At 38.5% G+C, this 13,068-nt stretch overlaps 1 protein-coding gene across 34 annotated transcripts in view; it reads left to right on the forward strand.

Annotated features, from left to right (window-relative positions):
- Positions 1 to 13,068, forward strand: part of dlg2 (discs, large homolog 2 (Drosophila)) — a 212,174-nt gene that overhangs the window by 170,975 nt on the left and 28,131 nt on the right. For 25 of the 34 annotated variants that reach the window (XR_001634554.1, XM_016490317.1, XM_016490320.1 and 22 more), the window contains 2 exons: positions 1,301 to 1,403; positions 3,135 to 3,179. Coding sequence is in view for 33 of the 34 variants with exons in the window: in XM_016490317.1 (XP_016345803.1) it covers positions 1,301 to 1,403; positions 3,135 to 3,179 (148 nt within the window). In the remaining variant the exon portion in view is untranslated. The remainder of the gene's footprint in view (positions 1 to 1,300; positions 1,404 to 3,134; positions 3,180 to 13,068) is intronic. The other 9 variants (XM_016490321.1, XM_016490324.1, XM_016490332.1 and 6 more) reach the window with 1 other exon arrangement.

The raw sequence follows: 13,068 nt of genomic DNA on the forward strand, positions 1-13,068 counted from the left end.
GCATGCATTATATATATATATATATATATATATATATATATATATATACAGTATATATGTATATATATACAGTATATATATATATGCTAACCACTTAAAAAAAAGCTATTTTGATTAGCTAAAACAGGAAGTCACAGTGTTGTCCAGGCATTGAGGCGATCAGGCATTGAGAAAAGGTTGTAGGAACTTTTATGGAACCAAAGGAGACTTCGCATTTTAAGAATAGCAATTTTCAGTTTATGAGCAGCATAAGGTCTGTGGTTAACATTACTTCATTACTTGAAGATACTTTCACATTTTGTTCTGAAACATAAATTACAGTCATACACTACCATTCAAAAGTTTGGGATCAGTAAAGTGTTTTTTTTTATTATTACTTTTATGATGCTACAAAAGATTTCTATTTCCAGTGGATTTTTTTACTTTCTGTTAATACAAAAATCCTGAAAAAAACATTATCCCCAAAAAATTTGAATATTTTATATATTGCTTTATATATTACTTTATTATTGAATGTATTTTTGATCAAATAAATACAGCCTTGTTGAGCATTTATTTCAGAGGCTTTCTTCAAAAACACTTTAAAAATCTTACAGACTCAAAATTTTTCAAACTGCTGTGTGCTTTAAAAATGCTTGTTGCTAACAAGCTGCTACATAAGGACTACATTGGTTGTCAGCCATGATTAATTTATTCCACAACTGAAAGTGGGGGATTTTAAAAGAAATAGTATTTGCCTGATCATGTGATCTCAACACGGCCACATAGACTGTATAAAAACGGTCGGCCACCATAAAACAGTTTTTTTAAGCCACTGATTTGACTGGAGTCTTCATGTAATTTTTATAGATATTTTTCACAATTAACATTCATTTAGTTGTGTGTAAAACCTTTTAAGGGGGAAAAATGAGTGCACCTTTACAAGTATTTTGACTTGACTTCTTGAGCCGAAGAACTGTGCATCTGGATGATAGCAGGCATTTCTTGTGCCAGATCACTCCAGGCTGAAAGATACCACATTTTCTGAGAGTCAGGCAATTTTAAATATGAATTCGTTAGAGAGCTTTGACTGTATTGCTGCCCGTTCAATACTTACAATTTGAGCCATTAATTTAGGTAAGTTGATGAATTAGCTTTTATTATCACATGCTTTATGTATACTTACAATGTATTTTGTTACTGATAATAAATTCTAGCCTTGTTGATTATTTAATTAATGTTTCTGGTGAGTGTTATTGATGAAACATCATTCACAGACAGATGCTATTGATGTAACAGCTTTTGTTGTGATTGATTTCAGGTTAATGGAATCGATCTGCGAGGTGCCACTCATGAACAAGCTGCAGCTGCGCTGAAAGGAGCGGGTCAGACGGTAACCATCATCGCCCAATACCGGCCCGAGGGTAAGTGTCCGTCAGCTCCTCCTGACCAAACACCGTTGCTGAAGTTCACATGATTCTTACTCACAGAGCCACTGCAGAGGTCGCCTTTAGCTGCAGGCAGGACAGAAACACAATTCACCAGACATTTTTGGGCCAAGCCCAGCCCGGTGTGCTCATTATTCCTCCTGACTGTTACAGAATAGCGCATGTGCCCTTGGAGTGTTGAGGTGCCATGTTTGATAAGTGTCAATTAGGAGGTTTGGCTGCTCTGGACTCCAGTGACCCATTCAGATGGGGTCGGATGCATCACCGTAGTCTGGGATCTAAGAATGTTTTCACTGGCTTATCTTACTTAAAGATGAAGTGTGTCATTTCTTCCATGTGACAGTGCTTTCTCCTGTGCTAGTTTAATGTGCAGAGACAACTTCAAAAGTAAACCCGGTTTCATGAATTCCACAAAAATATTTTCATGGTTTCCACAAAATATTAAGCAGCACAACCATTTTCAGCTGTGATAATAAGAAATGTTTCTTGAGCACCAAATCAGCATATTAGAATGATTTCTGAAGGATCATGTGATACTGAAAATTCAGCTTTGCCATGACAGGATCAAATAAATAAAAAGTAATACAGTCGAAAACAGCAAAAACAAAAGTTATAACAGTATTTTTTCTCCCCTTAATATTAAAATTTTTACTGTACTTTTGATCAAATAAATTAAGCCTTGGTGGCATAAGAGACTTATTTCAAAAACACTGAAAACTTTTTTAAATATGAATTCCTTACTTTTTTTAAGAGCCCCCTAAATGAGTTTCAAACACAAAACACCTACAGTACTTAAAAAAATAATTTAGACTATAATCATTTTGAAAAATGGAGAAAGATGCTTTGTAGATGCAGTTGGTGTAGATGTGGCATCTACCAGCAGGGGCCAACTGAAACATGCTAACCACCAAAACCTTGACGTTTGGGAGGTTTGAGATGAGACTTCCTGTTTGTCTGAAGTAGAGTGTTGCAGGGATGAGGTAATTTTGTGTGCCAGCTCTGAAGTTAGCACCACCCTGGTTCCCTCTACAAATAATTTTGAACCCTAAATACAATTGCTAGAAGTAAAAATGTTAGGCTATAAACAAACTACACCGCAGTCAGAAAAATTCAACATCACCATCACTAAGCTAAGTAAAGTACTTTGCCCAAGCGTGAGTAAAAGCAGACTAGTGCGTAGATTAATTTTTTTGTTTGGCGTGATGATGTTTATGTCCCTGTCCCTGACAGCCTCTGTACTCCCATTTATTGGCCTTTTTCAAGACTAGTAAAACCTTGAAAAAACTGGGTAATTTATTATATAATAAAATAAAATGTGAAAATATATTGACCTTGTGTTAACCACAGACCTTATTTAAGACCTTTACCCTAATTCGGGAAAAAAAAAAAAAACATTGACTTCCAGACAATGGAACTTGAAGTTTAAAAATGCTAACTCTGAGTTTTAGGACTAATTCCTCCAGAACTCCATATAGGTAACATGCATTATTTTTCTAATTCCAATTGTTGCTACTAGGGGCGCCAGAAATGACACACTTTACCTTTAAATTGTAATCCTATTATCTGTGATATTGGAAACGGTATATGAGGTGTGCATAGCATGAGCTGCAGGTGTGTGCTCATACAGTCTGTGATAAGGTGAGAGAGACAGATGTGGCAGCGTGATCAGGTGTGTACTGATATGTCCTCTCTTTTTTCACCCGTCAGAACTTGCCCTGTGCTCCCCACGCCGGGCCCCGCCACCAACTGCAGGTTTGTGCCATGTGATCAGCACCTGGGTCAAGTGCAGTACCACACAGACAGACTGCACAGAGCTAGACCACAACTAAAGACTCAACTGCTAGAACTGCAGATTTTACAGTTCCTTTGTTTTGCCTTCCCACGAGGCTTTGGGAATTCCAGGACAGTTGGGGTACAAAGATCTGAAGTTTACTGCTCAGGTTCTGTCTAACTCTTTGCAGTCTGGCTGAGGAACGTGGTCTTATTCTTGCCCCAGTGGCGTCTCTGACCATGGGCCTCTCATTCAGGGGAAAGGAACAGAGAGAGACCTTGCTCTCCTGATAATCCTGTGTGCATCCTTTATTCCCCCTGCCTGCTGCCTCACTTGATAAACTCCTCGGCTCCTGTTGTGCTTGTTTTTGGCTCTAACCCGCTCGTCCAGCACAGACAGCTGCTGTTCAGTACATACACATCCAGATATTCATCCTGGGAGATCAAGACATTTTATAACATTTACATTTTTCCTTTTAGCAAATTTAAATATAAATGGACTTAGAAATGAGGTACATAAGCGATAATCATAAATATTAGAATATATTGGGGTTGATGAGATTATTATTTATTTGTTTTATGTTTTTGTGTCTTATGCTCACCAAGGTTGCATTATTTTTATCAAAAAAAGCAGTAATAATGTTAAATATTATTACACTTTTTTATTTTTTATATTTTTCCCATGATAGCATTTACATTTATGCATTTAACAGGTGCAAAGAAATTAACAAAAGAGGAGGAACAAAGCAACATAGGAAAGCTGATTTTTTTTTTTTTAATTATCAATGTTAAAAACAGAAAGTTCAAAACTTTCTGACCCCAAATTATTGAACGGTAGCATGTATTTAATTGTTATAATCAAGCATAAGGAAGGACTGATTCATAAGAATTACACAATTCAGTATGAAATTGTATTGAGTATTATTATTGAGTATTATTATTTTACACAGTTAGCACTGTTAGAGCTTAATTTTATTTGTTATATTTAATTCTAAAATAAAATACAATATTTTATGTTGATATATTGTATTTTGAAAGAAGAAGTTCCTTATATTTTATCTTATATATTTGGATATATATATATATATATATATATATTGGCTCTTATTTTTTGGTCCATTTAAGAAAAGGCTGTGCATCTTTATGATTTAAATTTGCCCGCTTTTTTGTACACTATCATATAAATCAGTGTTTCTCAACTCCAGTCGTGAGGGCCCACCTCCCTGAATGTTTTAGATGTCTCACTAATTAAAACAGTTGATTGAACTCATGTGTGTTAAGTAGTGGAGACATTCTGGGAGGTGTGTTCTGAGATCTGGAGTTGAAAACCACTGATATAGATGGCCTCAAAGCTAACACACATGGACTAAAAGCCACAAAACCCTTTTTTTTAGGTTATATGTTCTAAATTAAGAGCTGAGCATCAGGGTTCGGGTCAGCAGCCTTGCTTGTCTTACTGCACTGCTCACTGTCTCCATTCCTCTCCTTTCCTCTCCTCCTCTTCCACCTTTGACCCTCTCTCCCAAACTACCTCCTGCCCCCTGCTGAAACCAACACACCCTTACCAAAACACACACAGATCACACTCACAGAATGGCAGCATGTTAGCCCAATCGCAAACACATACTACTTTTGGTCTATAGCAGTTTTCTAAACTAATATGTTTGAACATATTAGTACAGATTCAGTCTGTTTGCCGATTAAGTTTGCAGATGCAGCTGTAGTATTTGTATTTAATGCAATAGCATTTGTACATTAAGTGTGACTTAAATTTCTAAATATTTGTTGGGACCACTGTATATATTAGTGTATGTATTATTAAAAATTAACACTACACACGGTTGAGTGTCCTGTAACATTAAAAATAATAACCATAAGGCATATGACTGACACATGATGGTTTATTTTAGCATTCAAACATCTTTCTGATACTGTATGATCCTCTGCTGTTCCTCATCTGCTTTGAGTTGATATTATTTGACTTTAAGAGAGCAGAGGCCAGCTATAATCATACTGAAGATAAGTGTTAAGATTCCTGTCATTCTGATCACTGTAGTGGAGTCTGACCAATGATTTTCTAACCTCTGACACCCATCCAGCATATATCATTGGATGAGATCTTATATTGAGCAGTTAGATATGTGGAGGAGAGACATAGTTAAGGTGACAATCTTTGTTTGGCAGGAGCTTAGAGGGGCGTAAGTGCTCTGAGAGAATGAATTTGGCAAGTGCATAGGATTCCCCATTCATAAAAAAGGTCTTGAAGACTGCTTTAGCAGATGGAGGAGGTGAGGATGGCAGCAAGAGACAGAGTCATCAGAGGTTTCTAGAGCAGCTCCCAATTTTACATTCTGTTTTATTCCCGAACCAGTAACTCCCAACTTTCTCTGAGCCCTCTTGCATTGTTTCCTACATTTTGGCTGAGTTGAATGATAATGTTGAACTTCAAGCCTTTGTTATGGGTATTGTGAATCTCCAAAAATCGATTCTCTTGGCATTATCATTTAATTCTAATGGCAATTTCCTCCGTTTGCAATATAGCTGTGCACCCACTATGCAAAACTGTTTAGTATAGATGTTTTGTGGGTTTTCACAATAAGTTTCAGAGGTGCTTTTACAAGTTCGCAGTAGTCAGCATTATGAGTTTTTAGTCATAGAGCCGTGGTTCCAACTAGGCTGGTCTTTCTCTGTGGCTCAATCCAATTCCCCTGATGCTCTCGGGATCGATTCTGGGGAGGTTGAGCTCATTAAGGTGCAGGGGTAAATGCAAGCTTGCACTTTCTGTAGGGGTGTTGTGGGACTGCTGAGATGGGCTTTCCAAGGGTCCTTTTCATCAGCAACTCCCCGAGTCATAGCAATACGACATTCTCACTGTGTAGCTAGCAACATAAAAAATTTACGATTCCCAGAATACTGAAGATGGATTAATAGTCAACCAAAATCATAGCGAAGCTAAGTTGACATTCTTACAGTAAGTCTGTCAAATCAAAACATGAAGTAGACTCAGGTTTTTATTCCTCCTCAAGTATTGAGTGACTATTGTGTAAACCTTGAAGGGGTTATCTCATACATTTAGTTTTGATTTGACGATTTTCTGTGATAATTAGGACTAACGATGGATAAAAATTGATTGCATAACATTTACTGAGAAAAGCCCCTACGTGAAGATAATCTAAATCTGAAATTGCTCTTATAGAAGGAAAATCACTTATTTAAGAATTAAAGTAAAGGTTGGGGGCATGATTAAATGAGTTTGATTTTTACAACATTATTTTGTTTTTTATTACCATTTTGCAACCTCTCTCTGAATTTTAAATTAAAGTTTTTTTCTTCTCTGCCTTCAAGACTTTTATGTAAATGTCCTTTTTTATGTTTTGCAGAGCCACATATGCTTTGAAAAAATGGTTTTATAGCTTAGTTTTAATAAAATTGAACTACAAAATAAAATAAACACTTGTAATTAAAAAAGACTTTTCATTATATGACCTCAGTTAGAAAGGTAGAGAGAAGGTAGACAGATGATTGAAGCATGGTCAGACAGCATTGGCTAGCTTGTGTACTGTCTCTGGGAAACATGATTACATGCGATTTTAACAGAGTGCCCTCAGGTACAGCAAACACTTCCTGAACCTTGGTAATTTCACAGAAATAAGTTATACACTGAAACTCACACACAGATCTTCATATTGACTGACAGACCATCTTCTCTTCCATGAGTGAATGAATGGATTGCTGAGATTTATTTATAGTTTTCAGCACCATTGCTACAAAAAATACTTTAATGTCTCATGGCTGTCCCTCAGTGCTAGCCTACTAAAAATCATGGAATTACTCTCAGAACACATCGCAATTTTTAGCTGCCAATTTGAAACAGAGAACAATAGGCCTTGAAAAGGTTTTTCAGAACTGACATTTTAATTTGTGTGCGTGTGTGTGTGTGTGTGGGTGTGTTTGTGTGGTTCTGTTAGTGTGGCTTTCTGGTAGACAGGATTGAGGCCACTAGTGGGGACATAGTGACATCACGAGTGTGCATACACTAAACTCAACAGACAGCCAATGGTCCCTTTTCACAAGACTGTGATGACGCGTTTCAACAGTCATCAGCATCGTAAATTCTCCAAAGTTTTTTGTATTTTACTTTTTTTTTAAATGTATGTACATTTATAACACTGTACTTTGTATTATATTACCTTTGCATCAAATTACAAAAAACTAGTTAACGCTAGCGAGGGGGTTTCTAATACAGCGAGCGATGGTACAATTTTACATCGTTCTCTCAACTGACTGCCGTTATCAATCTCTCTCTATTTTTTTTCCTTTTTTTTGAAAGTCATAAAAACACTACCATGGAGTTTTTATTTTGCTATGTGAGCAAATGGGAATCCAAAAAAATATATTTGTGGTAGTCTCCCATTCACTGCTATAGAAGTTTACCCAACTATGACGCCTTCTGCTGCTGAGAAACCCGGAAATGTGAAAAAGGTCTATGACGGGCCAAGAACACCTGAAGGAACTCTATACATACACTCACACACTTTAACTCGCTTCTAAATGAGGACATACCATAGACTTCTGATGTTTTTATATAAACCTAATTAGAATTAAACTGCAAAGCACCCTCGGGGACATCCTCAAAGTAACATTTTGACAGAATTAGCTAATATTTGGTTATAGCTTTATAAACACACACACATTATTACAAACATGGTAGACTACTATAAATTTCTTTTCACTGAGAATTTTTAATAAAACCTTCCTTTTCTGATGTGTAAGTAAGCTAATAATGCTTTCTCCATAAATGTTATGTCCCTCAGTTAAAACTGGTTGCGATCAAAAATCCTAATGTTTGTGTGTGGAGAGAGAATGCAATCTGCAGCTAACAGGCCATTAAAGGGTTAGTTCACCCAAAAATGAAAATTCTGTCATTAATTACTCACCCTCGTGTTGTTCCAAACCCGTAAGACCTTCGTTCATCTTCGGAACACAATTTAAGATATTTTTGATGAAATCTGAGGGCTCTCTGACCCTCCCACAGACAGCAAGGTCATCACGCTGGATCTGGGTCAGCGCTGGCGCCGCCACACGCTCTCATAATGGTACTGTCGTGAATGCGCGTCCACAAGTGACGCAGTAGAGACGAAAATGTGGAATAAAGTTGTTATTTTTGTTTTGCACAAAAAAGTATTCTCGTAGCTTCGTAACTTTACAGTTGAACCACTGATGTCACACGGACTACTTTGTCGATCATCTTGGTACTTTTCTGGACCTTGAACGTGGTAGTTACCTTGCTGTCTGTGGGAGGGTCAGAGAGCCCTCAGATTTCATCAAAATATCTTAAATTGTGTTCCGAAGATGAACGAAGGTCTTACGGGTTTGGAACAACACGAGGGTGAGTAATGACAGAATTTTCATTTTTGGGTGAACTAACCCTTTAATCATTTATCTGGATAGCCAGAGCTCTATGAATGAGTATTTTACTCTAATATTGTGTGTCCCGCTGATTTATGACTAACCTCTGCTCTCCTCCATCTCATTCTTTCTAATGAAGCCCAAACATTTGAAGAACTTCCACAGAGAATGAATCTTCTACACTACTATTGTTTTATTGTTCTGACAGACTGTACCACATTCATGCGAGTTGTGTGGTGTTACTAATTTAAAGGGCAACATTCAGAGAGGAATTTTTCCGGAACATGATTTATAATATTTATAACCACATTCTGGCTATTTTGTCATGGACTGTACAAAACTAATTAGCTTAACCTTCTGAGAAGTAATTTTAAGGTCACACAAGGTTATCTCTCCTCCTCTCAGGAATATTATTAATATTCCATGTCTATTAATTTCAGTGTGTGACTCGTCTTGGACATGAATTATGCATCAGATTGTGCAGCTTGTTGAGGAAAGGTGCTATTACGTTTAGAAGAAATCTGACCATTTTCACCTGGTGGGTGAGAAAAAATGAATCGCACAGACTTTGAAGGAAGAACCTGAGCCTTATATTGACCAGAATATCATAAAGACAACCACATATGTCTTTTCAACTACTCAGAACACCCTAGCAATCACTTAGCAACACACTAGCAACCACTCAGAACACCTTAGCAACCACCTAGAGCACCCTTGCATTGTTTTGCAGGGTAAGCATAACATTTCCTTCAGAAAGTACAACAATAGTTGTCTTTGTTGTTGTTTTTGGACTTTTTTTTTTTTTAGAACACCCCTTTGGATTGTTTGCTAGTATATATTTCTTTAATGGGCTGTGAGGTGGACATTTGCCAGCGTTTAGCCACTACTTGGCCTGATCCCAGATACCCTGTGGCTGAGTTTCTCTGGCTAAGCCTCTATTGGCAGATTCTCAAGAGGATACACAGTCTCTGGATTCAAACATACATGAAACATGACCATCATGCCTGGACTGCTGTTTACACACACTTGTGTTCACTTAGACCAGGCATTCATACCACTCTATTACCTTTAAAGCGCCATCACATTAACAGTTGCTCTGCAAAATTTCACATGTAAAAGCCAGTCATTTCAATAGGAATCTGCATAATCGACAGTTCTGCTTCAGGACGAAAAATTTCACCACACAGATTTCACATGTTCAAGTTGGTCATGCAAATACGCAACATTGACCAAAAGAAAGAAGCTTGGTTTAAAAATGGCTGTGTCCAAAATTGCATACTGTCTGAGTAGGAACATCTTTTGAAAAAGTAAATACTTTGTGATTGCTAAAAAAAAAATTATATATAGTATGAATTTGTGTAGTATGAATTTAATTTGAACGTACAACATTCGGCATGTTGTTATTATAACATGACCTACCAGCATCAGTTATGTTGCTTTACTGCCATTTACAAATCTTCTCCCGTGGCCTCTTGGGATAGTAAAGTGTCCTTTGTATGCACAATTCATCTCTGGTAGCTTAAGTCATCCAAGTACTTTTTGCTCCTTTAGTACTGTGCATTCTTTTCACATTTTTTTCACCTACTTTATAGCAGGGAAGTATGCGATTTTGGGTGCAGCCCATTACTTCTTATTAAGCAGTGCTTCATACATCTCTACACTACTGACTATTGACCTTTGCACTCAAAATGGTCAACATTACAATCATCGCTCACCACTGTCTTCCTATCTCAGCGCTGCAGTCTGTAGGTACAGTAGCGTTATTTAGCTAAAAGCTTGTGCACATGGGTACGTTGACACATTACTGATGATGTTGGCTTAATTTACAGTCTCTACTTCCCTGGAAATGTCACACTGCTAGTTCTGTAACTCACACATTGTGATTGTACCTTCTGGCGCAGTGATGCTCTATTCCCCTGCTGCGGGTGGAGCTGTATTTGGCATGTTGGAGCCACTGCACAGCAGCTAATGAGACTACACAAGCTGTCCTCTATTAACTGAAAGCATCTCACTGCAGACTGACACAAACATATGTGTGTGTGTATGAGTGATGCGCAAGGGCGGCTGTCTGCCTGGATGTGTCCAACTGCGTGCACGCTAATATGAAACCAACATTCATGACAGTAAATGCAGCTGTTTGTGCAGCTGTTGTGTTTTGAATGCACCCATTTTAACATGCATGTTTGATAATATAAGTGCTACAGTTTCTTATCTTTGTCTCTGGACGTGTGGTAATCCATCATCCCAAACAGCCTGTAATCTTCCTCGAATTTCTGAGCTTGAATTGCAGGTCTGGGACAGGCAGAGGTAGAAAGCTTTTCATCTGTCTAGAAGGTTCCATGTGCAGCAGATCCCTGCTGCTTTTCTAGGGAAAGGTGCAATTTTTGTGAATTACAGTAGAATGCGAATAGAGTCCAGGGGCCTCATTTATCAACAGTGCGTACGCACAGATGTGTGCGTAATGAGTGCGTAAGAACAGTTTCACGCAAAGTGTGGGATCTACCAACTTGTACTTATACGTAGAAATGTGTGTAAATATAAGCACACCTCTGAGCATGCTTACTCAGAGAATCTAGTGGTAGAATAGCGACACTACACATAAAAAGCATTTAAGAGTGTCACAGTATGCATTAAGCAATCCACATATGTCCTGTGTTTCCTTTAATTATAAAACACTCAATTTATCATTTGTCTGGCTTTAAACAGACAATTTGCGTAATTGGTGTCAAACCCTATAAAAGACAGCTGTGACAAATGTTTGTCTCAGTGCAATGGCTTATCTTGCGTTATTGGAAGACTTGGCAAACAATGCGCTCCGCAGAGAAAGTGATTTCAAAGACCGCGCTGAGAGTGAGAGCACAGAATGTCTTCTCAGTCGGTACTGCTTTCTTTGCCATGATTTCGGTGAGGACACATACATTCACGTGATTTATAAAGGGAGGTGTTGTCACCGTATATGGTTCATTGGAGGCGATTCCGAATGCAAATTACCTTGAATGTGAACTAGCATGTTACTTACACACATGTGGGATTTATCAACAATTATTGCTTACTCATGTGCGTAAGAACTGCGTGCGCACGTTTGATAAATACGGATTTTCTTGTACCTAGGCACATTCTAAATTTCATTCGTAGGACAAAATATAGAAACTTTCCTACGCATTGTTGATAAATGAGGGCCCAGGAGTTCAGAGATTTAGATTTAGCCCATATATATAAGGTGATCTCCTAGAAAGCAATTAGATTAAATAGAGATCAAATTGAGATCTCTTTTCTCAAAAAGAGAAGGTTCTCTGAGGTTTGCTTGGGTCTCCTTCCCCCTGAAGAAAAAAAAAGGAAAGAAAAGAAATTTGCTAAAATGTAAAAAGTCTGCAGTATAAAATATAATGTAAATTATGGCTAAAAATGTAATTTATTTTTTAATTAAATTTGTAAAATGTATACAGTATATGAAGAGTTTGGTTCCAAAACGCGATAAATGGCATTTTTTTTTAAATGGAGTTTCCGCCAAAATCAGTATTGTATCTGGTCGGTATTGAAAAGTAAAATTTTAATTTTACACAAAATGCGTCTGCCATGTTTTCTCCCTTTTTTCCAAACTGCGACAAACGCCAGTCTCCCTTCTCTGAAGAATGCGATATATCCGCTCAACCAATCACAGCGCACCATTCCACGCACTCTAGACAGTAATGGCGGCGCTTTGAATACACCCGGCATCCTAGTTTTCCTCGTCTACTTTGTACTTTGTGATCAACAAACAAACTTGCGCATGTGATTGTCATGTGCATCTCGTCAGTAAAGCCGGTTCTGTGATTAATAGTGTGACGAGAGGGGCGGGGCAGAGAGCCGTGGGAACGGAGCGAGGCCGGTGGAGTAATTGCTAATGAGCGACACCTGCGCCACTCACCGGTCTCGAGTCTCACGGAGGAGCTCCGGAAGGATAAAAATTAGGAGTGACGACAGTGAAAGGCGAGAGAGGACCAGGCCTGGATTTTATTTTGTGTTTTGGTTTTGTTTGTGCGCGACAGAGTACGCCACGGCCGCCGTGATCGGCTCCCCCGGACGGGGGAGTGGGGGGAGTAGAGCGCAGTCTCGGGAGTACCCCCCGGCCTGCGAGGGGCGATGGGGGTATGTGACGAGAGGGGCGGGCCCGAGAGCCGTGGGAACGGAGCGAGGCCGGTGGAGAAAATGCTAATGCACGACACCTGCACCACTCACCGGTCTCGAGTCCCACGGAGGAGCTCCGGAAGGATAAAAGGAGGAGTGACGACAGTGTCCGCGAGGGGCTGTCGCGCTGTTTTGTGTTTATTTTATTATTAAAGTTTGTTTAAATGTCCGCCGGTGCCCACCTCCTTCTTCCCGATCTACAAACGTTTGTTACAAATAGTAAATCTCCATCACGTACTTTCAGATGGAGTGGCATTTAATACACAGAGCCGTAGATCACTGCAATATCGCGTTC

Source organism: Sinocyclocheilus anshuiensis, unplaced genomic scaffold, assembly GCF_001515605.1.
Source record: "Sinocyclocheilus anshuiensis isolate Anshui unplaced genomic scaffold, SAMN03320099.WGS_v1.1 scaffold186, whole genome shotgun sequence".
Taxonomy (NCBI): Eukaryota; Metazoa; Chordata; class Actinopteri; order Cypriniformes; family Cyprinidae; genus Sinocyclocheilus; species Sinocyclocheilus anshuiensis.